Source organism: Camelus bactrianus, chromosome 4, assembly GCF_048773025.1.
Source record: "Camelus bactrianus isolate YW-2024 breed Bactrian camel chromosome 4, ASM4877302v1, whole genome shotgun sequence".
Classification (NCBI taxonomy): domain Eukaryota; kingdom Metazoa; phylum Chordata; class Mammalia; order Artiodactyla; family Camelidae; genus Camelus; species Camelus bactrianus.
In genome coordinates this window covers 53,567,427-53,593,656 of record NC_133542.1, presented here as the reverse complement: position 1 = coordinate 53,593,656, position 26,230 = coordinate 53,567,427, and the positions used below count along the sequence as shown (strand labels likewise).

The 26,230-nt window shown below is 40.8% G+C and overlaps 2 protein-coding genes across 4 annotated transcripts in view; both read right to left on the bottom strand.

Moving 5' to 3' along the window:
• The window catches only part of FSD1L (fibronectin type III and SPRY domain containing 1 like), a 64,772-nt gene extending 56,615 nt beyond the window's left edge, over positions 1 to 8,157 (bottom strand). For 2 of the 3 annotated variants that reach the window (XM_074361933.1, XM_074361932.1), the window contains exon 1: positions 7,921 to 8,156. Coding sequence is in view for 2 of the 3 variants with exons in the window: in XM_074361932.1 (XP_074218033.1) it covers positions 7,921 to 7,935 (15 nt within the window). In the remaining variant the exon portion in view is untranslated. Of the gene's footprint in view, positions 1 to 7,920 lie in introns of all 3 variants that reach the window. The other variant, XM_074361931.1, reaches the window with a different exon arrangement.
• Positions 8,158 to 15,847: 7,690 nt separating this feature from the next.
• The window catches only part of SLC44A1 (solute carrier family 44 member 1), a 171,027-nt gene continuing 160,644 nt past the window's right edge, over positions 15,848 to 26,230 (bottom strand). The window contains exon 16 of the mRNA XM_074361930.1: positions 15,848 to 16,073. Within this exon, the coding sequence (XP_074218031.1) occupies positions 16,059 to 16,073 (15 nt within the window). The 3' untranslated portion in view covers positions 15,848 to 16,058. The remainder of the gene's footprint in view (positions 16,074 to 26,230) is intronic.

Genomic DNA, 26,230 nt, shown 5'->3' with positions numbered 1-26,230 from the left:
GGCACGAAATCTTGCCATGTGCAACAACATTGATAGACCTTGAGGGTATTATGCTAAGTGAAATAACTCAGAGAAAGATAATTACCATATGATTTCACCTGTATGTGGACTCTAAAAGACAAAACAAATGAACAAACATTATAAAACAGAAACAGAGTCATGGTTACAGTCCCTATATACACATATACATATATATACATATACTTGCTTCATTTTTTTTCATTATCAAAGCCTGATGATGAAGGAGGGCAAAGACAACTTTCATCTGCTCCATGAGACTCTATCAACCTGAAAGGATGCTTACAAGGGTCTCAGATCTTATCTCAGATCTCAGGTCTCCCATTACCCTCCAAACACTGATGGATAAAGTGATACATAAACAGAGTGATAAGGCAATATAGATTATCAGAAGTTTATCTAGATAACATAATTGATTTCACAAGACTTAAGGTGGCCATAACTAAAAGTTCTCAGTTCTGGAGGTTTTGAAGACATCTTTCGACAAATACGAATTCTGCTGGATCACAATAAAATATTTAGAGCATATGTCTCCAGAGACAGTGTCCACAAGCAATCTCAGCCATTATCCTTTGGTCAAGCACAACAGTTACCAGGACCTCAAAAAAAAAAAAAAAAACCCTACTCTATCAAGATTAAGTCTCTCAACTACTTAATTCTCAGGAATTAGGCTTAGGTAGCTGCTCTGCTACCAAAAAAAGAGGGGTTTTATACACCTCAGTCAAGCACAACTGCAATCATTCCTATGGAATGGCTCAAAGTAATTGGGGATGTATAAGGCATGAGGTACCCTCTTCAAATGGGCATAGCTTAAAGTTATGCTTACAGTCCCTATAAGTCACGTGAAGCAAAAGCACAATCAATAGACTCTGAGCAAAATATTAATAACTAACACTTTCATACTCTTCAGGGTCAAGCATTGCCTTAAGTTTTTACACATATTAATTCATTTAATCTTCTCACGAATTCTATGAGGTAGGATACTTGGTTATCCCCGTTTTCCAATTTGGAAGCTGAGGTATAAAGAGGCTAAGTAACCTGCCCAGGATCTCAGAGCTAATATGTGGCAGAGCCAGAATTCAAATTAAGGCAGTCTGACTCCTGAGTCTGTGCTCTTAACTCTTAACACTGTACTACATGAAAGCAAAGATCAGAGGTTCGTAAAAATAAGGTCAGAACATCTAAGGGCATCAAAAGGACTTAAGATTTTCTTTAAGACTAGAAAAAACTAGAAATGATCAACAGGTATACACGTACCACCCTGCCAAATACAAGGGCAACAGTAACAGTTATTCTTACTACAGGCATAACCATCTTATAAGACTGAAAATATGACTGTCACCATTTGAAATGGCATGGTTCTACTGGTTTTAGCTTAATATATGTGAATATGACAAATTCAAATGTGAGCCTTAATCCTTTTTTTTTTTTCAGAGGGAAGGTTATTATTTATTTATTCAGTTTTTCAGTGGAGGTACTGGGGATTGAACCCAGGACCTCGTACATGCTAAGTATGCACTCTACCACTTAGCTATACCTTCCCCCATGAGTCTTAATTCTGCACCCAACAAAAAAACTCTGCCAACTTGGAAACTACCCAGTGCAACAAGCCCCCAAAGTTATGATGCAAAACCCTCCAGTTCTTAGAAACATTATACCTAGGTTTATATGCTACTCTGAATCCAAAGGCATCAATAATCTAGTGGTCATAATTAGAGAAACACTGATATATGGGTTTCCCACCAGCATCTACTCAAAGCAGGAGAAAATTTCTGATTCAAATTCTACGTTAGTATTACAGACAGTTGAGATACAGAAATCTAGAATCACTGCAAATATCACTCATCAATCTACAATTTAAGGGGGTCAAACTATAACTATAGCCATTTCAGCCAGTATTCATTAAGCGTTCTCTATGTGCCAGGCACTGTGCTAAGCTACTAACATGGAATATCTTTTTAATCATCACAATAGAAAGCAATATTAGTCTTTGCATTTTATGGTTGAAGAAAGGGAAGGTTAAAGAAGTTAAGAAACTTTCTTTGATCACAGAGTTGTCAAATGGCAGTCACAATTCAAACCCAGGAAGCTGCCTCCAGAGTCTGCACTTTTACACCACTCTAGGCTGCCTACACCACAAAGGACTGCACAAAACAAAAACAACCACCAGGTTCCTGCAACCAGGGCAAAGGGATCCAATGAAACCAGCATACAGCAATCCTAGAAAATATCCTAATACCATCAGGAATTCTGCCACTTGTATCACACCACGCCATAGACCTTTCCTTTGAATTAGGTAATGAGCAGAAATCCAGAATACTCTATCCAGCTGGTAAGAAGTTAGACAACCAGAATCTTACCAGCTGACCACAGCTATCGCAACACAGAACAACAGTATTGTGCTCAAATGTGATGCAAGGAGCTAGACAAGAGGAATTATATATTGTTGAGGAATTCAGGAATCTGATCATCATAAATAGCTAACTGTTAGAAAGCCATGCCCTCTATAACAGTGAGACAGTTGGAAATACTACCTCTGTACATGGATGCAACTGTTGTGATTCTCAGGAAAAAATCTAATAAAAGACCTGGGAGGGAATGCTGCCTTTTCTCCCAAAGTCCAGTTGTAAGATATCAGGGCAGAAGTTCTCTCCTAACTAGGGCTGAGGAAATACAGTGCATCAGAGGCTGAAGAAGCCACAAACATGTTCAGGGACCTCTGAACTGGCTGTTCCATCCAGTGACATCTAGGAAGTTCACATTCAGCCAAGGAAACCAGAGGTCCCACCATCTGATGAAGGGAGATGGAATGGAAGGAGAGATGGGGGTATTCGCAGGCACTGCTAGTGGCAGTAAAAATTGACATAACCCTTCTAAAGGGCGCCCTGGCAATGTATGTCAAAAGATATTCAAAAGTATATGCACGTTGACTCAGCAATTCCATGTCTACTAATTTATTCTAAGTAAGAGTATAAGCAGAGACTTGACTACAAAGATACTCATCTCGGTGTTATTTATAATATTAAAAGGCTGGAACCAACATAAATGATAAAAGGGTACTGATTAAAACTCAAGTAATATATCCACACAAAAGAATTAGGCTGCATCACTAACAGTGTTGTAGAATGATATTAACATGGTAAAAGACTAATAACATATTAAGTGGGAGGCAAATTATGAATCTATAACACAGCATGGTACCATAGCTTTTTTAAGTTTCCATACCCATAAAAAAAGACTGGAATGTAATACATGTAAATGTTAAAAGAGGTTATCTCTGGGTGGCAGGATTATGGGTGATTTTTATTATACTTTCATTTATCCATATTTCCTAATTTCCTACAATAAACTTCTATTACTTATATTTATAACACAACAGAAATGCACAGGCTGGCTGTGCTAGCACTATTACAAATTAGTTCAAAACATAATTAGCTATCAATCCACAAGTATCAATAACTGAGACGAGATTCTATCGGAACCTGTGGCTGGGAAGAAGTCCCAACTGAGGATATAAAATAGGCAGAAAGAAAGCTTGGAGGGAAAAAATCCACTAGCTTCAAAATATTGTCCACCCTAGGTTGGAGCAGAATATCTATTACTATGGCATTCAATCTGTGTTTGCTGCATGAATAATCCTGCTTACATTCAGCCAGGCATTGCAAAGGACCACTGTGTTAAAAATTTAAAAAAAAAGTTATGTCTGCTTCATTATATCTCTAATTTTTTAAAACTGTCAAATTCAATAAAAAATGAAGATATCTATATTTAAATATAGGGATTATGAGTATGTCAGCATAGTCCTTTGAAGAGGTACCTCAAACCTTGTACATCCCAGATTACTTTGACTCACTCCATGGGAATGACTGCAGTTGTGCTTGGCTTGGGTGTATAAAACCCCAGTTATATTCTCCTGTTCACATCTCTAGTTTAGAAAGCTAAGACCCTCCCTCAAAAAAGAAAAAATAGCTGGAGAGAAGGGAGCTATCTATAATACAGAAAAATAATGATTTTATTTAGAAATCCAAGAGAGACCAGATTCCAGAGTTTTATCTAAATCATGTTCTATACTTTCTATCAACTATTTTCACTAGACTTAACTAGTTTCTTTTTTTTTTAACCACTTTATAGAGATTTATTCCTGTTAACATCTTAAGTTTTAATGACATTAATCATACCTCCATAAAGGCAAAGGATCCAGGCAAGAAGGGTGGTAATGGATAAAGCCTGGGCTGCGAAGAAAGACCTGGTTTGAATCCAGACTACCACTCACTAGCTGTGTTGTGTGACTCTGAACAAGTCATTTAACCTCTCTGAGTTCCATTTTCCATATGTGTGCAATAGGAATAAGGGCTCTGTGAAAAGTTAAGGCAGTCTAACACAATACTGGATGCAGAACAATACTAAACTTTCATTTCTGTTTCCTCAGGACTCAGAAAAAGGAGCAATTCTGGAACGTGAGACAGTTGGTTGCTCACTGGATATGGTGGAGGTCTTTGAACTGCTTGGGTACAATGTGAAGACAAAGGATAACAAATACCAGGGTAGAAGAGGAAAATGGGATGAGGAAGCCAAGTGTAGAAATGTTACTGGTTGTAGGTTGCATTGTGCTTTAAAACTCCCCCTACTCGTTCAATCTCCCCAATCTAGGTTTGTCCGGTCTTGTACATCAAGCCTTGCCTATCACTACCCCTTTCCAAGTAGAAAGCAGAATATGTGGGGAAAAGTGAACCACTGACAAAGTATGCTCTTGGTGACATCCTTCCTCTGGGATCCCTTCCCCCTTTCCCCTCCAACTTTATTATTCTTACAGCATGTACCTTCCTAGAAAAGAGCAACCCCTATGAATGTGAGTGATTTGCACAAGAATTTAACTAAACCTATCAAATTCTAAGCACCAAGATTCTAGAAAGGTGCAAATGTTTCAATGGTTTCTTTGAACATACACATTTTATCAGGTAAAGAAATCTTTGGGATTTTATCTTAAAACCACTTAAGGACATAATCAAAAGGTTTGAGTATCAAATAAAGCCACCTATCCATAACAAATTCTGCTCACAAAAGTGTCCCAGAAACTCGATATAAGCAAAATCCCTCTGTTTATTTCTAGGAGATAATACTGTGGTTTTCTGTATCCAACAGTCCGCCTTACATACCCAAGGCAATTATGTTTTCTTCCTCTACTCAAACAGAGCATCTGTTGCTAACACAACACTGAGGTCCAAGTTATTTTCATGGACAAAAAAAGCAGCTGGTCAAGCTAATCCATTTGCTGACTAGCCACCATCAAGCTTCCGTAAGACTGTCCAGTTAACTTAACCTCTATTGTCAGACTGCATGAGTCAGAACTTCCAATCCTCTTCCAATTAGGATTTAACAACTCTTCTTTGTCACCATTTGAAAACATTTATTACAGACATAAACACAGAAAACATGTTTTAAACTTAAGGACAAAGGTGAAAAAAAATAGCTAGACTGGATTAGAAAAATAGTTACACAAATTATCAACAAAAGGATAAAGTTATTTTCAAGTTGGGATTATGAGATTAGTTAACAGCTAACAGACAGCTCTTAAGTATGTGAGGCACCAGCTGATTTTTAAAAATTAACACGATCTTCACAACCCTCTGAGATAAGCAGAATTTAAAGACAAGGAAATGGAGACACACAGCAAATTACCCAACCTCATTCAGTTCATAAATAGTAGGCCTGGAGTCCTGGCTCCAAAGCCATTCTCTTAATAATTTAAAGCCCAAATCCCAATGTCTTACAAACAGGTGTGTATTCAAGCCACCCTTTGCCACTTGCAGTACCTGTGTTTCCTTATGCTGACTAAGGCATCATCCCTGCTATTTTCATCATAACATTCTATAACGGGAAAGAAAAATCATGCCGGGGTGTACTACTGGCATGACAGAAATACTGCCTTATTTCATGAGAAATACTTATCTAGTTTAGTTCATTATTAGCTGAGGTATATAATTAATTCTGCAGTAATCTGTGAGAAAAGGATGCTCAAATTCAGAGCATTAAATTGGTTACAAGCAATAACACTGGGTGCTTGTTGTAAGCTATAAAACACAGAGGGTTTTTTTTAAATAGAAATATTATTTGATACCACCAATGAAATTCAACACATTTTCTAATATTGATAAGTTGATTCTCTAGTTATCTAAGATACATTAGTACTAGTAAGAAAGAACAGCTAATTCTTTGCTACCTCTGGGGAAACTGCACACAGTACATGCAGATACTCAAATACATCATCTGGAATGAGACCAACCAAGTTCAAATCTTAGCCTTATGGCTAGTGGTAGGACCTTGAAGGGCTCACAACCTCCAACTCTTGAGTCCTCAATAAAGTGAGAAATAATGCATGCCCTAGCAAAATAAGATGATTCATATTAAAATACTTTTTAAATTATATTTTTCAGCACAGAGTATTTTAGTACTCATTCTTTGTAAACTTTAAGGCACTGTACTTGAATTGTCACCTGATTTTACAGTAACTCTATGAAATATTCTTATTTCATCTGTATAGATAAGGAAATAGATTCATCCCAGTTAAGTAATTTGCTCCATAACACAGAGCGGCATGGAACCCAAGTCTCTAGACGCCAAGTCTCTGACCTTCCATTTGCTCTGAACTAATGTCCATTCAGATATCACAGGACTTTTATCTAAAAGGTTAAATAAGCTTTGAAATGTTTTCCAAATTTAGGCAGAGAAATTTTAAATACAAAAATATTCAAAACACACAAAATGTAATTTTTAAAAAGCATCTTACTAATAGTCATGTAAATAAAAACTGAGAGGTATACTCGAGTTTCAAGATGCACGCATACAATGAAATCATATGACTTCTGTTAAATACTACAACAGTTAAGGCTTAACAAATCACTACACTATTCTCACGCCCCCAGTGCTCAAATAAGTGAATCCAGGCGAAATTACAGAAAACGTTGTTACAGTCAGTCTTTCTAGCGCTTTCTATCTAATAATAGCAAAGAATGGCCTCTTGGATATGCCCTTGTTTTTCCCTGCTACATTATTAATAACACTTGGATTTCCTTCCTATACTGCACTATATTTCAATTACTACAATCTAACAAAGAACAGGGTGGCTGATTTCTATATAGAGATTATGACTATATATTAATAACTCACTTCTCATTGTACTCAAAACATCGGCTATGTCCTCTAAATATTTTGTGGTTGTTGTTAATAGAAACAGCTAGCTCTGCTACTCCTTCCTTAACTTGTTCGGAAAGTATAAAACATGCCAGAACAGCCATGAAGGTAACTGTGAACAGCAACACCGAACTGGTCAGAGGGTGGGACCGCTGACCTGACAACTGTCAATCTTCCCTCTCAATTCAACCATCACTAAACGCTAAGACGTGCCTGGGAACTAGTCGGGATGGGGGTGGAGAAGGCGGGGGGCGGTGCTAAGGCGATCTGCTTCCCGGCCTAAAGAAGCACACACGGTGCCAAGATAGGAGACTGGGTCGAGAAGAAGGCGTTAGCTTGGGTGTCAGCAGGTAGACCCCTCCGTGCCTTGGTTTCCCCTTCTGCCGAGGATGGATATAAACCCTCACGAGCACGCCGGAAGGCTGCGAGAATCAAAGCGGGCCTAGAGTGCTGCAGAAAATAGATTTTAAAACGAGGACGGCTACCGATTCCCCTCAGGAGCCAGGGCCCAGGACCAAGTGCAGGGCAGAAGCTACCCAAAGGTCACCGGGCGCGGTTCCCGCAGCCCGCGGGCGCCTCTTCGCTCCCGGGGAGGGGGCCGGGCGGCCTCGCCCTCCGCGGCCACAGCCCAGTCGGCCCGCGGGGCCCGCGCACCCACCGCCCACCGCCCACCCTGCCGGAGCGCCCCGCCCACCCTTCGCCCCTGCTTACTTTCTGGGAGTCCATGGCCAGGGGCTAGGTCCGCTGGACCCGAAACTGCGTCGCAGAACCGTGTGAGGAGGCAGAGGGAGATTGGACACTCCAAGACCACTACCAGGGTCCTCTGCTCTGCTGGGCCGCCGCCGCCTCAGCCTCAGCCTGCACCGGCGCCGCCCGGCCCCGCCCCGTCCGCGCCCAGCCCGGAGCGCGCGGGAGTCGCGCCGCGGTTGCCAGGGTGAAAGGGCGGCCCGCAGAGGGAGGGGCGAGGAGCGCCTTGCGCATGCGCACTTCTGTCAGAGGGGATGGGGCGGGGCGGGGCGGGGGTGATGGTCATGGGGTGCCTGGAGGGAGCGGAAGAGAGGGAGGAGTACTGGGCATCCCCACCCAGGTCCCACCCGTCCTTTGAAGAAGCCTCTCCCCCCTTCCCCCATCCTTTTTCCTCCAGCGCTAGCGTTCGCTGCAGGCCTTGGAATGGACCACTGCGCATGCAGCAGCCGGGTCCTTGGGGAGGGCAGGGGAAGGAGAGCTCTAGCCCTGGAGGTCCATCAGCCCCCTTTCCATCCTGCAAGCATCTGAAGCACCTGTCCACATTAGTCATGGAAGAGCCGCCAGGCTACAGCAGGCTCAGCTATCCAGTGAGAAGGAAGGAGCTGACAGGGAGATGTAAGGGAAACATGGGGAGCCTGTAGAAAAGTCACAGAAACTTGGGTAGACAGTGGAGCTTGGTAGACCTATCCCGGAGAGCCCCCTGGGAACCTTGCAAGCTGTGACTTTGAGCAGGTTCTCCCCCTGAGCCTGTCTCATCTTCAGTAAAAGGAGAGAAATAATGCTGACTTCGCAGAGCATTGTGAAGACTAAATAATACAAAGTGCCCAGTACATAAGTAATGCTCAGTAATTACAGTTATTGGTGGTGATAAAAGAAATTTTCATATATTGAGATATAGGGCAGTCATTCTGACTTATACATGAGTTATCTTCAATTTTATGCTAACTAAAACAGTCTGTTTGTAGCCTATCAACCACACATTGTACATCTGCTTTAATTATTAAAGATAAAGGCACATTGACCAGAAGTAAAAAGTGCCCATGATAAAAATAAAGATTAAATGCCCCTCTTCCAGGGATGCTAATCCTGGTATTCCTTTTATTATAAGACTCCCTTCCCAAGAGCCAAAGCCATATACTTGCTGTATGCATACGTGCTGGTCTGCTTTGTTTGGTTTTTTTAACCTTGAAGAAATATATCCCTGACTGTTTAATGTTCTTTGTTTTGACAAGATATAACACTGCGTCTTTGGAGCAGTTTCTCAGTCATCTGGGAAGCAGGCTTCCAAGCTAGTCCTTAGTTTGATTCAGATGAAACTCTTTTCTAGTTTTATTATTGATTGTTTATTGATGATTTTCAATGAGAGTGGAAACAGTACAGACTAGAACGCTAGGGAAGGTAGGCTTGAGAAGGTTCTTCCCCAAGGGGGCAGGTCTCATCCTCCATTTCGATGACTCTGGAGAGGCTCAGGAAAGTTCAACTGGGCAGTCACTTACTGTGAATGAACAAAAGGGAAATCTGTATTGAGTCCCTATTAGGTATCAAGTCCACGAGCTGGGGATTCAGCAGTGACAGGGCCACACTCTCAATTGTAGAGCTTACAACCTAGTATGGAACAATGACCACCCAAAATTGTGTGTGTGTGTATGTATATGTGTGTGTATGTATGTATATATATATATATAAAACATGAGGAGGTTAGAAGTGTTTGTTATAAAGAAAAATTACATGGGATAAATGGACTCAGAGAACTGTGAGGGCTACACTTTCCGTAGGAGGGTCAGGGAAGTCCTCTCTCAGGAATGACCTGCGTGAAATGAGAGAATAACCACGGAAAGTTCTGAAGAAGTGCATTCTAGACAGAAGAACCAGCAAACACAAAGGTCCTGAGAGGACATGATCTCTATGCCTTAAAAAACAGCACTTATCCTACAAGGCTGTAATTGTCTCTCTATGTGGATCTCCCCGACTGTACTTGTGGGTGGAGATTTCTTTTACCCACATCTGTATTCCCAGCACAGGGCCTATCATCTAGTGTGCACTCAGTAAATCTTTTTTTAACTGGACAGACATATACAAGAAATGAGATGAAGGGCACTGAGGGGAAAACTAGGTCAGGCTAAGTGGGTAATTCTTAAAGGCCAGAGTCCAGGGAGGGCCTATGTGCACAATTTTGCTCCTGCATTTGAAAGGAGTCTTGCAGAGAGATGCTCTCTCTCTTGGTACCAAGAGAAGGGAGCCTCCTATCCAAGCCACCCCAGTTCCATGAAAAGCAGCGAGGGCAGCCCGGCTCCTAGCCACTAGCGCACTGCTGCAGCCACGAAGGCGGATCTCCGCACTGCGCGTACACTGCAGCTGAGTCAGTTTCCCATGACAGAGAAGTGCCTCCAAGGTGCTGGAGAACATCAGAGGTCAGACCAGCTGACTGTGAGCTTCCCAGCCCTGCTCCTGCCTACCGCTGTGGGACCTACCCACCTCTCAGGGGAAGAAACAGCATTTAGCGCTGTCCCCAGCTCTCTTGCTACGAGGACTTCACTACTGTCAGAGGGCAGCTCCCGGGCACTCTGTGACCGATGGGCATAAACATAGGAGGAGACAGAAAGAGGCTTTGGAGACAGTGAGTCGCAGCTGAAATGTGATCACCGGATTCTGTCCCAGGCCACATCCCAGGAGCTCACTCCTGGCTCCTGGCCTCTCTCGGCTGCCCTGCAGCCCAGCCAGGAGCCTGCAGCTTTTGACAAAAGCGCGACCCCATTTGACTTCTGCCCTTGCCAGATCTCTGTCTCTTTGGCCAGTCTGGCTCCACTGCCCAGCTTCCCTGGGCCTTCTGCCTTCCCTCCTCCTCACCCCGGAACAGCGTATGGCTTCTGGCTGTGACTTCTATCTCCCCAGCCCATACAGCGGCACTCACCTAGCTGGGCACTAAGTCTGCACCCCAACCCACTCCCACTGCTTCTGGCCTATGGGCAAGTCCTTTGCCTTTCCACAGTCAAATCAATTTCAAATTTTTCAAAAGTAGCTTTTCTAATAAACTAAAGCCATTGTTCTCAAATGCTCAAGTGTAACCCCCGGACCGGCTGCATCAGCACCCCCTGGTGCATTTCTTAGGCTGCATCCCTAGACCTACTAAATCAGACTCTCTGAGGGTGGGGTGCAGTAATCAGTGTTTTAACAAGTCCTCCAGGTGATTCTGATGCACACTAAAGCTTGAGAACAATTGAACCGAGAGAAAGCAAACTGTTTAAAAAAAAAAAGAAACACAAACTATATACACAATAGATAAACAGCAAAATCCTACTATATAGCACAGGGAACTATATTCAATAACTTGTAATAACATATAATAAAAAAGAATATGAGAAAAAATATATATGAATAACTGACTCACCGTGCCATACACCAGAAATTAAAACAACATTGTTAATCAACTATACTGCAATTTAAAAAAAAAAAAAAGGAAAAAGGGAACTACAGAGGCATAAAAACAGGTAACACTTCCACATGTAGGTTTCTGAGTCTGAGATAGCATATCTATTCATAAATATTCATTTGATCGAGGTTCCTGGGCCTCCAGGACCACTTTTCTGACAAAATCCCACTTTAGGATAGCCTCAGGGTTGGCACTGCTGACTTAAAGAGTCTCTTCCAGAACCGGGTTTCCTGTTCTTGTCTGGCCGGGCATTGCCTGCAGCCCTGAGTTCCCTTGCTAGTTCTGGGATCCCCCATCTCTTGGGAGAAAAAGTGTCTGCCCTTAACTTTCTTGCCAACAGTCTTTCCCACTGGAGTCAGTATAGGGCCATTGGCCTGGTGTCAGCCATCTGAATTTCAATCCTGAAACTGCCGCTTACCAGCTGTGTAGCCTTCAGTGAGTCATTTAACCTCGATAAGCCTCAATTTTCTCATCTGTAACACAGTGATCATAATGGTAGTAATTCCCACTTAGGGTTGTTTTGAGAATTAAAGCAGATTATGTATGCAAAATGCCTGACTTACTACACATTTAACAAATGGTAGCTGTTACCTTTATTACTTCTCTGCCCGAAGTGTCCTTCTGTGCCACCCTGGTGAGACTTTTTCCTTCTCAATCTTTGGGGCCTGATAAGTCCTACTCTCACTCCTGAAAGCCCTTCTCACTGTTATACTTGGCTTTTCTGAAGCATAATCACCAGCCAGATGCTGCTCTTTGTCGAAGCCAAATCTTCCTGTTAATATCTGGCCTGAGTCTTAGCACACACCACATAGCCTAGGAAAACCCTGAGCTTCCTAAGCCTCAGTTTCTTCAGCTGTGAAATGGGCATCATAACAGTGCCAACTGTAAAGGTGGTTTAAATGAGATAATTCTTGTTAAGTCTTTAGCACAATGTCTGGCATGTAATAAGCATTCAAAAAATACTAGCTCTTGTCTTCTCTTCCCAACCACAGAAGCCTAACTCATTCTTTTTTTTTTCCTGCCCCTTTCTGACTGAAAAAACAAACTCACCCCAAAGCTCTGGAACCCTTTGGAACTCAGAATACTAATTTCTGAATCTAGAAGTCCTCATAGGAGGGAAACGATGCTCTGGTGTTAGCTGGTGTTCTATGGGGTGGTCCAGCTCTATACTTAGAGCACTCAAAGCAAAATGGGGAGCAATCAGTAGAAACAAATAAGACAAAGGGCCTGGAAATCATGTGAGAAGAGACACAATTAAAGCACCTGTGCGTATTTAGCCTGGAGAGGAAAAGCTCAGGGAGTACAGGGTCATTCACTTTAAATCTCTGTAGAGCTGTTGTGTGGCAGAGGAAGCTGCCCTGTTCTCTAGCCTCTCACAGATAGAATTAGACCCAGTTTGGTAGAAGCTACAGGAAGATAGATTTCCACTCAACAAAAAGTCCACTTTTCTAATAGAGCCATATGGAACTGGAATGGATTTTTGTTTGGTAGTGTGGTCCCCATCAGTGGAGGTATCCGAGCAGGGGCTGGGATTTGCTTGTCAGAGCTGTCAGGCACTGGAAAGATATCTGGCGGAAATAATCTTTAACATCTTTCTGAACCTTGAGGTTTTTTCATTCTGCAAAACAGAGGCCAATAGCTATTCATTCCCTTTCTGACTCAGCTTTGCAATTGTACTCACCTTTGGAGTGTGATTTGAATCTCTTCTCCCCACCCCTGCTCTCATATGATCCATTGCAAGGGGTCCCACTCCTTCCTGGGAGAGGGCATGAGAGGGGTAGTTAACTAAACTGCAGCCATTGTGATGTTACCATGTCACAATCCCTTCTCCATGAATGATGGCTTGCTTTATGCTAGGCTCCAGGGACACTGAGATAAGTGAGGTCTGGTAGACACTGGTGTTTTCATCACACACTGCCTTGGCTCTGGAAATGCCTCTGGACTCAGCATGTTCAGAGGATGACCAAGGACACAGCAAATTTATCTGCCTCTATCTTCTCTTTGGGAAAGGATGTGCCTCCACCCTCCCCACCCCCACCCACACTCCTGTCTCCCGCCCCCAGGTCTCGCCAACACAGAGGAACAGGCTGACTGTTCCTAGTAAGAACATTCAGCAGCAGCCCCTCTCCCTCTGCATATACTCTGAAAATGGCAGGGGCCAGATTGAGCCGGGGTGATTGAGACTAGGGAGAGAAAGGGCATTGCAAGTAGACCGCACTCCTGTTTCATTGGCTAAGCAGCCAGACTCTCATACCAGACGGTCTGAATTCAAATACGGAGTCTATCACTTACCAGTTGTGTGGCCTTGGTCGATCTTTTAACCTTAACCTCTCTGTACCTCACTTTTCATATTTGTACAATGAGAGTATTAACGGTACCCACTTGAAAGGGTAGTTGTGAAGATAAATGACAATTTATGCAAAGTGTTTACTATAATGACTGACATATGAAAAGTACATTAATATATGTCAGCTATCTATTGTTCTTTTCTAAAATAAACCATTCTCCTGAGTACAGCACCAGGAAATAATGGTTCTGTGAGCCCTCTGATACTGCAATGCCATGGCAATCAAGTTCAGATGGTTCCATGTCAGCACTTTCTAGGGAAGTAAGTCTCTTGGAATCCATCCCTCATTCTGAAGGTCAATCTGAAATTTTCCCAGCAATAGGAGTTCGAGGAGGGAGGGTGACCGGACTTAAGCTGGAAGGGTATGACTTAAGCAAACAGGAAGAGAAGACAGGACCCTTTCCAAGCCAAGAAAACAGCCTGAGCAAAGATGAAAAAGAATGAGAAGAACAACTGGAGAGAATGGAAATAGGCGTTGAAACAAATGGAAACAGCATTCTTCAATGCCCAAATACCGGGGCAGTATTAGGAAAACTCTAGAACATATAGGAGATGAAATATTCTGCAGCCATGAAAAATTATCTTTATGAAAATACATAGCAATGTGGGAGAAAGCTTATGATAATACAACTTAAAACAAAAAGCTTAGCGGGAATTTTTTTTCTAAACACAATTGGATGATGTATTTGTAAAAAAGTATCTAAAACATTTATAAATTTTCCTTTTGTTTATGACTTTTAGCTTAGGTAACGTACATCATGTATGAAAGCTCAGCCTGGTTTCCTGTGATGCCTTACAAGTATTACGTGTTTACTTTTCTGCTGACACAGAAATGACTCAAAGACGAGCACATTGACTTTGAAATATAAACTCGAATTTGGCGTGACTTCCTCATGATTAGAAAAATAAATCAAAGGGGTGGAGAGAGAGATTAGTAGGGGTCAGATTGTTATGGTTTCTAAATTCCAAACTGGGGTGTTGGAATTTGAGTGTTTTGTAAGTGGGAAGCTACTTATGAGTTTATGAGCAGGTTTATTTTAGGAAACTTGATGTTGCAGGGGAAATAGGAAGGATGTGAGTGGGATGAGTCTGGGGTGAGGAGTTGACTGGGGACCCAGAGGCCCAGGCCTTCCCCCTTCTCCTCCCTGTCCCTTAACCATCCCCAGTTAGACTCCTGTCTCCCCTACCCCCACCCCACGCTGCACCACCAGCAGTGATTATCTTAGCAGTACAAATCTTTAAGTTGTTTTTCAGTCAAATGGAAAAAATAATAAATTGGCCTTAATGAAAATGATTGGCTGTCTTCCTAAGTCATCTAAAACAGGTGTCAACAAACTTTTTCTAGAAAGACCCATAAAGTCAATATTTTAGGCTTCGAAGGCCATACGGTCTCCGTCACAACTATGCAACTCTGCCACTGTAGAGTGAAAGCAGCCTTAGTACACACAGGATTGGGTGTGGCCATGTTCCCATAAAACCTGATCAACAGAGAGGGGTAGGGGGCTGGATTTGAAATACCAGCCATAATTGGTGAACCTTCGACCTTAAAGAACATTGTGTTATGTTTCTTAGAGGATAATTCTGTGATTCTTCGGTGCCTCTAAAGCTCCCTGACCCTCCCCTTCAGACATCCCATCACATTCACTGGCCTCCCCACTTCTATTTAAGAGAGGAATGCCAGGGATGGTACCATGGGAGCAGTGATAGGCAAAACGGTGTGTTAAAGTGGAGGCACTTTGGATTTCATCTCCATTTGAGCCCTGACTCTGCCAGCTGTGTGATCTTACACACAGCACATGACCTCTCTGAGCCTCCATTCACTCGTGGGCAAAATGCAGAAAATAGGTACAACCTTACAGGGTTTTCGTGAGGATTGAAAGTTTGTAAAGCACCCAGACTAACCATGGGCGTGGAGCTGGCATTCAATTAACAGTTATTAACCCACATTGGCTCTATAAATAGTGGTCAAACAGGACAGACCCAGCCTGCATGAGGAAGATTCCATCGTTCATTCCAGCACTGGCACCCGAGTGAGAGGCAGCAGGGATCAGTTAAAGGCACACAAGGCTAGATAAGAAGGCAACACTACATTTGAAGACGCTGCTGCAAGACAATTTTGTATCAAATGCTTCTGATGAATCATTTATTAAGCAGTCCCACTGTACCAAATCCACTTGGCTGCTGGTGGTTGGGAATACAGTTGCCCGCTTCCATTGCAGTAATAGGATCCTGCTCTTCATCCACAGACTCACAACAGCTGGTGAGTGGGAGAAGCTCGTGTAAACAGCCTCCTCTGAGTCCATTCTTCCGGGCTCCTGGGACCAGTCACCTTTGCCTCAGCTGAAAAATAAACACATCGAGAAAATGAATGTGTCTCTCCTAGGGGAACACGACACGAGAAGTGATCAATAACAAGAAATAGCGTGGGATCATCTTTAGAGAAGACACTGAAATATAAGAAGGCTAAACACACACACACACACACACACACACACACACACACACACACACACACATACACACACACACTCAGATTAACAGACAAGAAAGAGATCTGAGAGGCTGGGTTCAAATCCTGATATTTCACACCCTTATCAGCTGCTCATTTGTGAGCAAGTTATTCAACTTCTGTGCCTGTGTTTCCCCAAGTATAAAATGAAGACAATCATAGTAAATTCCTTTAAGGTTGTTGTATTAAATGCATTAATAAGTAGAAAGTGCTTAGAACAGTGCCTGACACAGTAATGAATGTTAGATTACTGTTTGCAACAGCATTGCTCTTTGACAGACATTTTCAGAATAGCTAAACAACTGAGTCAACTACACAATGAATCAAATTCAAAATTCATCTGAAAAATCTGATTCTATGGTACTCTCAAAGACCCAAACCTGAAATTCAGATCAAACTTTGTTTTTTTCACTCCCATGACTCAGCAGTGGGACAGGTCAGACCAGGATATTGGGTGTTCCGTGACTAGGATAGTGGGTGTACCATTATCACACCCATTAGTTCAGTTCAATTCAGGAAACAGTGATTGAGTCAATGTACCAAAGTTGACAGCTATACTGTGGTTTGTAAAAGGATATAATAATTCTTAGGAAATATACAGTGAAGTAGTTAGGATTAAAGGGCCATGCCATAGGCAAGTTGTTCTCAAATAGTTCAAAAATACTAGATGTGCAGATATTCACATAGAGAGAGAGCTAAATAAATGTTTAACAATAGATATAAGATGTCAATGGTGTTCAGTGCACCATTCTTATTCTTGCAGCTTTTCTGTAAGTTTGAAATCATTTCCAAATAAAAAGTTTTTAAAAAACCTATTAGGATGGGTTGAAAATAAACAAGAAGCATTGCCTCAAGTTTGACTATCAAACAAGGCACTGCTGGACAGGCAGAGGTGACAAGAGATGGTCCTGACAGGACACCGAGAGAGCTTGGATGTGGAACAAGGAAAGTGGTTCTATGACTCAAATGTCTAGCGGAGACAGGCTAAGATGGCCTGATGCACCTGTCTCCACAATGGGCTCTGCTTGTCCCCAGGTGCCTAACTGGTTGTATGTGGCACTGAGAGTAACGCTGCTTGAAACCTCTGTCATAAGTTTCACTTTAGGGCTTTAGTCTTGAGACTTTTGTTTCACATGCCAGTTGTCGCCTCTTTGCTGATCCCCACCTCAGCTTCTCCCCAACTTCAACCCACTTTGCAAACTGCTCATGGAGTAAATCCCTCAATTTGTCACTCTCACTACATCAGTTCCTCACTCAAGAAATTTCAATGGCTCCCATTTTCCACAACCCAAATCTAAAGTTTGCTCTCTTATCAGTTCCATGTTTTATGATTTTACATATTTTGATTAGCGGTTTCAACGTTTTTTCCCCCGTCACTGAAAATAACAGGACCTGGTATGAGACTGATATCTGATGGTGGTTGATGCTCAATTGCCATTATGCAGCCTGAACACCAGGCTTATATCAAACTTGTGATCTGTCTGAGATTCAGATAATTTCTTTCCTCCTACTTTTTTTTGATTTACATAAACTTTTAAATTTTAGAATAGATTTACATTTACAGAAAAGTTGCAAAGATACTACAGTTTCCATATTCTCCACACCTAGTTCCCCTGTTGTTAATATCTTACATCACTGTGGTATATTTGTCACAACTAAAGAACCGACATTGGTACATAGTTACTAAGGGAACTCCATACTTTATTCAGATTTCATTAATTTCCCCTAATGTCCTTTTCTATTCTAGGATTCCATCCAGGAGACTAAATTACAGTTAGTTTTCCTCCTATTTTTAAATTTTAAAATATCATTTTAAAAGCCAAATGAAACTAAAATGTATAGTCTAATGGAATAAGATTTTATATGACACTTTGATGCAATGTCTTTCCTACTACACTTGAACATGAAAAAACTCACAGCATCTAACTCATCCCAAGATGTGATTAGAATATACATTTCAAGGCTTCCTGAATTTTCTCTTTTTCTTAGATCCCTTGGGAGTCCAGAACACCCTTCTCAGATTTCATGTCCAAGGCTACATCTAATGAACTGGTCCAAGAAAGCACTGCTTCCTACACAGTGTAAAGGAATTCTCTACACAGTAACCTACATGGAGATTCCTGAAATCTCATGTTTGGCACAAACACACGATGGTAAAATGGGCTTTCACTACCACCTATGGGAAGTACCTGAGGAACACCACCACTGGTGTTACTTCTTCATGGGCCAGGAATATTAGTGTCCTGTGTGGAAAACTATGGGATCAGCCACCCGTAGGCTGCCAGTGACTTTTCTCTGGTTCAGTTGTAGGGGGTCTACTCACCCACTCACAGAGCTCATTAGCTGATGGAGCTAATTAACAGACAAGGCTTAACTGTTCTTACTAGCCTCTGATTTGACACTGGCTCTGCATTCTTTCCGACACTCTCATCTTTCTCTGCGTGGCTGGAGTAGAAAGAAAAAGTTTGTGATCATATCTAGCCAAGTGGCCATGTTTTCCCCATCAGGAGTGGGTAAGTTCCCATTCTCTCTCTTAAGGGAGAGAGATAACACTGCTTCTTAGAAGAATTTCTTAGATGGCACCTGAATTTAAGTACATTATCCTTTAGCATCCTGCTAAAGGGCTAATCGTTATAAAGATTTCAGATAACAAAAATACTTGAAAAGTGACAGCACCTCTTTCCAAATGAAATACTTGGCATAACGTTTTAAACAGGCAACATAGGATTTTTATCAATTTTATTTTTAAAAATGTTTGATGTGTCCCTTGCCGGTTAGAAAACCGAGTACAAAGTTAAAAGGAATTTTGAAAAAAAAAGAATAATTCATCATAATTTCACTATCCTAGCATACCTGTTTTCAGGTTTATGACTTCCCTTTTGTCTCTGTCCACAGCTTGCGTTCTTTTCACCTTGCATTATATTATAAACGTTTCCTTTGCTTCTGGTATTCATGTAGTTTAATGGTTATATAATATTTCATCAAGTAGATGTACAATTATTATTTAAACATTTCCCTAACGTGCTCTATGAAGACAAAGACTTCTGCCTGTTTTCTTCTGAATACCCTCAGCATTTCAAATAGTGCTGGCAAAAAGCAGACACCCAGGACATATTTGTTGAAAAAAAAAAGTAAATTCAAATGGTTTCAAATTCTTACTCTCATTTATTATTATTTTTAAAATTGCATCATGCCTTCTTTTGAACTTGTTAATTTTTTCCTCACCCGGCCTCCAGGAAATAAAAAAGAGTGCATCATGATTATTTTCTCTTTTTTATATGGAAAACATTTAGAGTAATCAATTTTCTTTGATTACGACTGGTATGATTCCATGTAAATCCCTTGCCTGTCTGAAATGTCTTTATTGTGCCCTCACCTTTATTTCATTAGTTTGGACAAATCACAGAGTTCTACAATGGACATCATTTGTCTTCAGAATTTTGAAACTGTCTTTTTTCTTTTAGCTCTCAGTGCTCTGCTGAGACAGCCAATGTTATTCCTATTCTTAATCCTGTTTCTGTGTATAATGCTTCTCCCCCCACCTTCTCTCTTTCTCTCCCTTTCTCCCTCCTGCTGTTCCTCCCCCCCATTCTTTTCTCTGAATCTTCCTTTTTTAAATAATAAACTATTTTTAGCTTCTAAATCTTGTACCTTGTGATCTGTTTCCTCCAAGTCATTTTGTTGTTGTTGTTACTTTGTTGTTTTCTCTTTGTTTTGGCCTGTCTTTCAGAGACTTGCCTCAAGATACTGGTAATTCTTATTTAAGAATGGGGCACTAACTATATTTCAATATCTTGTAATAACCTATAATGAAAAAGAATCTGAAAAAGAATATAAATATTATATAAATATTAAATATAAACCTGAATCAGATTCCCCACATCTTCAACAAAGTGGAGCAGAAAGACAAGCATTTTATTATACACAAAGAATAAGATTTTATTACCTTTAACAAGGAGTGGCCTGAACTGATACTGTTGTTGGCCTTCTAGCTAATTATTAACAAAGAGAAGGACTATAATCAACTGTTCACAAACTAGAGCCACCATTCAAATATTTTTGACCAAAAAAAGATAATTTCATACAGTCAATTTACAGTTTTCGGTAACTTGGCAAATAGTTTATGTTGGAGGTATGCCAGAAATAAAAGTCCTCAAATCAAAGCTGCTTAGTTGTGCAAAGGACAGAGGAAGGGCTCAATAAATATTTACCAGGTGAATTTGAGGGTGCTGGGATGAGTGTATGGGGTTATTTTTGTCTAAACTCTACTAGGCTTCAAATTCTTTTAGCCACATTATATGGGCTGGAATTTGGGCCTAATCTGCCAATTTGTTTCTAAATAGACTCTTTAAATTAGAGTTCCACCCTCTCTTCAGGTGCACGTCCCTCTTATGATTCTCATGTCTCAGAGGAGATGCCAGTCTCTTACCCACGCCACGTGACAAGTAAGAAGCACGGGTCAGCGTTCAACTACACTCCAGGTACTTGTTAGAGAACAAGATGTACTCATTTCACTCCAGTATTTATCAAAAGCTCAGGTAAGAAAGACATAAAGACCAAAGAAATAGAATTGCAAATCCATCAATAAACCCATGCATACATAGTCAATTAATTTTGACCTTGACAAGAGTGCCAAGACTGCTTCATGACAAAAGAACAGTCTTTCAACAAAGGGTGGCTGGACAACTGGATACCTATATACGAAAAAAGGGAAGTTGAACACATACCCCACACCATGTATAATGTTAACTAAAAACAGATGAAAGATTTAAATACATAAGCTAAAACTATAAAATTCTCAGAAGGAAAAAAGACTACACCTTTATGATTTTGGATTAGGTAATAGTTTCTTACATATGACAAGAAAAGAATAAGCAACCAAAGAAAATGTAGATAATTGCATTTCATCAAAATTAAAACCTTTTATGCTTTAAAGGACACTGTAAGGCAGAGAAAAGACAACCCACAGAGTGGGAAAAAATATTTGCAAATCGTATATCTGATAAGGATCTGGTATCTATAATATATAAAGAACTCTCACATGCAGCAACAAAAAGACAAAATACTCAATTAAAAAATGGGCAAAGGACCTGAACATTCTCTTAAGAAGATACACAAATGGCCAAAAAACATATGGAGAGGTGCTTAAAATCATTAGTCATTCAGAAAATGCAAAACCAAACCAAACCCACTAGGATGGCTTCACACCCACCAGGATGGCTACAATCAAAAAGATGGAAAATAATACATATTGGCAAGGATGTGGAGAAATTGGAAACTTTGTACATGCTTGTTGGGAATGTAAAATGATGCAGTTGCTGTGTAATACAGTTTGGCAGTTCCTGAAAAAGTTAAACACGGTTGCTATATGACCTAGCAATTCCATTCCTAGATATAAACCCAAGACAATAAAAAACATGTATCTACACAAAAACTCATACACAAATGTTCATAGCAACATTATTCATAGTAGTTAAAAGGTGTGAACAACCTAAATATCCATCAACAGATGAATATGTAAACAATATGTGGTCTATCATACTATGGAATATTACTCAGTCATAAAAAGGAGTGAAGAACTGTTACATATGCTACAATTTGGTTAAACCTCAAAAACATGACGCTAAGTAAAAGATGCGAGACAAAAGAGTCTACAGGGTGTATGATGCCATTTACATAAAATATCCAGAATAGGCAAATCCATGGAGAAAAAAAGTAAGATTGATGGTTGCCAGGCACTCAGTGAGGGGAATAGGCACCGACTGCTAAAAGGCACAGGGTTTCTTTCCGGGATGATGAAAATGTTCTGGAGTTCGATAATAGTCATGGTTGCACAGCTTTGCGAATATGCTAAAAACTCTGATCGTACATTAAAATGATAAATTTTATGATATATAAATTATATCTCAACAACAACAAAAAGAAAAGAACCATAAAAAAAAACTTCAGTAAGAAATTATTTAGCCCCACATGACAAGAACTCTAGTTAAGGCACACAGACACTAAGAGACACGAAAGAAGATTTAAATGAAATTGAGATAACATCAAAGTTTGGCATGGGAAGTGTTATTTTAAAAATGATTTTTTCCAAATGAATTTATACACCCAGTAGTCTTCTAATTAAAATTGCAGAGAACTTTTTGACAGACAGTAAAGAGTTAATGGGTGATTTTATGTGTCAAAGGATAATAAATACTATATTGAAAAATAAAGGCTGTTAACCAAGCCAGGGAATGTGGTGGTGGAGTTACCATTTTACATAAGTAGTTCAAGGAAAGCCTCCTCACTGATAAGGTAACATTTGTACTGACCTGAAGCAAATTCAAGGGCCCTGAGGTATGTCTGCTTATACAAAGAATAGCAAGGGGCCAAGAGGTCTGGAGGCTGGACCAGAGTGAATGAAGGGAGAGTAGCAGGAAATGGTTTGAGAGCAGTACTAGATGGGTGGTGGGTGAGAACTGCGTAGGGACTTTGAAATTTATTCTGAGTGACGTGGCAAGCCATCAGAGAGTTTTGGGTGGAGGACTGATGGCATCTGACTTCAATTTTCAAAGGATCACTCTGACTCCTGTGTTGAGAACAGGTGAGGGGAGAAGGCTGGAATCAGGAAGACAAGTTAGGAACCTACTGCAGTTTTTAAAGGGTGGCGGCCGTGGAGGAGGTGAGAAGTGATTGTGTTACGAATCTCTATGGAAAAATAAGAGTCCAGACTGCTGGACTGGATGTGCGGCATGAGGGAGAAGAGTGGCCAAGGATCATTCCACGGATTTCATTCTCAACAACTGGAAGGTCAGTGTCCCCTTCCACTGAGAAGGGAATTTGGTTTGGGGATGTTGAGACATACTTCTTATAAACGCCAAGTGGAGACGGGAAGTAGGCAGTTGGAAAGGCCTAAAGTGAATCTGAATTTCATCTGGTAGAAAAATGGGCAAGAATTGCTAATTAAAATTTCACAATGAAGATTAATGTAGGGAATTGTCCTTACAGATATGAAAGTACAATCTAAAACTACAATAAGTAAAACTGGCACAAGAATTCCAAGGCAGATCCAGGAAACAAGACAGATACCTTGAAATGGTTCCTAAAAGGCCTCTGTGCATGTGCAGATTTAAGTGTGATGTTTTCACTATTTGTAAGGAAATCTTGGATGATGGTTAATCTGTAAATTTGTTGAGGTATGCACTTTTCCCAGAAACATCTTTTTTTGTTTTTCCCTCAATATACATGATTATTGTCAAAAAATTAAACCAATACAGAAAACTCTACCTTCAAATCCCTCTAACCTTTGAGATAATCTGGTTTTATATACCCTTCCAGATCGCCCTTCGGAGGCATGAATGAATCGTGTGCTCTGTGGACGAGGAAGTGTATCACTTAGCTGTGAGTGAGCCAAGCTAATGCCCATTGTAATGTAGACGTGAATGCAGCTTCATTTCATTTTTTCAAGCAAATTCCTAGTGTCATTAAAGCTTTCGACACTGTTCAAGAACATCAAGATTTAAAAGGAATGTAAACGTCAGTGTAAATGAAAGATCAAAAGTAAGGAAAAATAACGTTAGGAATAATACAATGCATTGAGTAACCCCTAAATTTTACAATTCTGCTTAATTACTATGACATCGCCACCTTGTGGAATCGGTGATGCATTACATATCCCAGGGAACTTGCGGTTTTTATTTTAACGTAGTTTGCATAGCCCTAGAAAGGCTAAATTACAAATACTCTTACCGAAAAATTTAACATGTAATAAAGGGAGATTATATATAATTTATTAAAGCGCATGCTTGCTTTAAAAATTAAAACTTTAAATGTAGAAAGTGATACAGAAGTTGGTGAACAATCAGTGTAATTCACTGCAAAACAATGACATCATTTAAAAATTATCTCTGAGGGGAGGGTAATAGCACAGAGGTCCTGGGTTCAATCCCTAGTACGTCCATTAAAGATAAATAAATAAAATTTTAAAAATAAAAAAATAAATTATTCCTACTTTTTCTTCTCATTTTCTATTCATTTCTACATTATATAATATTATGGAATTAGCATTTTTCATACTGTGACATTCTTCACAATTATTTTTAATGGCTGCCTAGGATTTTATTGAATGGATGTGCTATACCCAACCTTCCCTTAATGCTGGCCATCCAGACTGCTTCCAAGTAAAATGTCAGTTTACTGTGATAGCTTTCGTACAGCTAGATATGAATATACTTATTTAGTTATAAAAGTTAAAATATGTTCCTACACAAGAGCGTAAGGTGGGAGACTACTTAGGGGACCACAGCAAAAACCCAAGCAGGAGATGCTGGGGCTTGGAGTAGTTCAGAGGTAACGGTTGCATATGAGATATCATGGCGTGGGGAGTTGGTTAGTCCCAATGGTCAGTGGTAAACATGGCATCCAGGGTGGCTGCCAACATTTGCCAGGCTGTGGCCAGAGGACAAATGAAGACCCTGCTCCCATTCTCTCCCCAGCCCTTGCTCCAGGAGAGGCTTCTCACAGTCACCTGGGGACACCTGAGCCCACAAATCCCAGCTCCATCCACGCCACACGCCACAGCCAGGATCCACCCTTGGGAGGAAGAACCTGGAGAAGAGACCCACGCAGGCCTTGTTTGAGGAGGGAAGTCTAGGATCCTGGGGTTCTCCAGCGTGGTCTCAAGGGGAGGCAGTGCGCTTTGGGTGGACTCCTTGCCCTGAAGGGGTCCAGAGGGAGGAGGGTAAGAGTGAGGACTTGATGCTCAGGGTCTTAAGGTGATACTAACCCCATCTAGTCAAAATTAACTTTGAAAAATTTCTAAATTATTTCTATGAAGTATAGTACTATCTTTATGCTTTATGTGTACAATCCTATCTTGCTGTTTTCTAAGTCTTCTTTGTCCATGTTTCTCTATGTCTCTCAGTTAGATTAATTTCATTGTCCATGGTGTTTGTGGAGTCATCAATGAAGTCCACTTACCTGGCTCCTTGAACAATATCTTCCATAGCTCTTTCTTTTCCCCAGTCATCTCCCAGGATGTACAGAGGATACATCTTCCTCTACCCGTGGTGAGTAAACCCTGAAAGTAGTCAACCTCCTTTATACATTGGCTTTTAAGCTTGATGGCTTCTATTACCTGCTTAAGTTAATGCAGTTACACAATGACACCTTGTATATCTTGGGAAATGGTAGGTCTTGGAATAACAAGTTGAAAGAGTAGGAGGTAAATTTTTTATTGATTCTAGGTTTCCAGCTTGAGCAACTGGTTTAACGGTCGTGCTTTTTACTGAGACGGGGAAGACCAGAGAGAGAACATGTGTAGATGTAATTTGTTGACCTGATTCCCTATTGTTGGATATTTAGGTTGGCTGCAATAGTTTATAATGAGGAATAATACTCTGATTTACAGCACAATCTTTTCACATGTCCTTAAGTTCTAAATACACAATTGCTGGATTAAAGGATGTGCACATTCTTTAGATTTTTAGTACACATGGCCAAATAACTTTTAAAAGAGCTGTTTCCTCACCCTGCTAACATTAGGGCAGATTTTGAACACTGAGGTTCTAAGTCTCCCTCCCTCTTCCCCTTTCCTTCTCCTGCCTTCTCTTCCTCCTACTTCTCCTTTGTTCATTCAACAACTAAACGTTTGTCAAGTACCTACTCTGTCCCCCACGGGTGTCTGAGATAAATCCAGCTTTGTTCCTTGTTGGGGGCTGTGAGGTGACTGGGAGAGGAATTGCTGTGGAAGACTAGAGTTTTGAATTGGATGACTTGGATATCTTACTCACAAACTTCTTCTTTAACCATGGACAGCAGGCCAAATGTGCGTGTTAAAATTCCTTCTTCATTTAGGTCGGTGATGCCACTTGAGAATTTGGAAGAAAAAAAAAATTGACCTTTGTGTGCAGACCACAAAGAGGACACTGAGACCAGGCTTTGCTCCCAAGGAACTATAACTTAGAGGGTATCATTTTACAATGAGCTTTTAAAATATTATGCAAGTTTT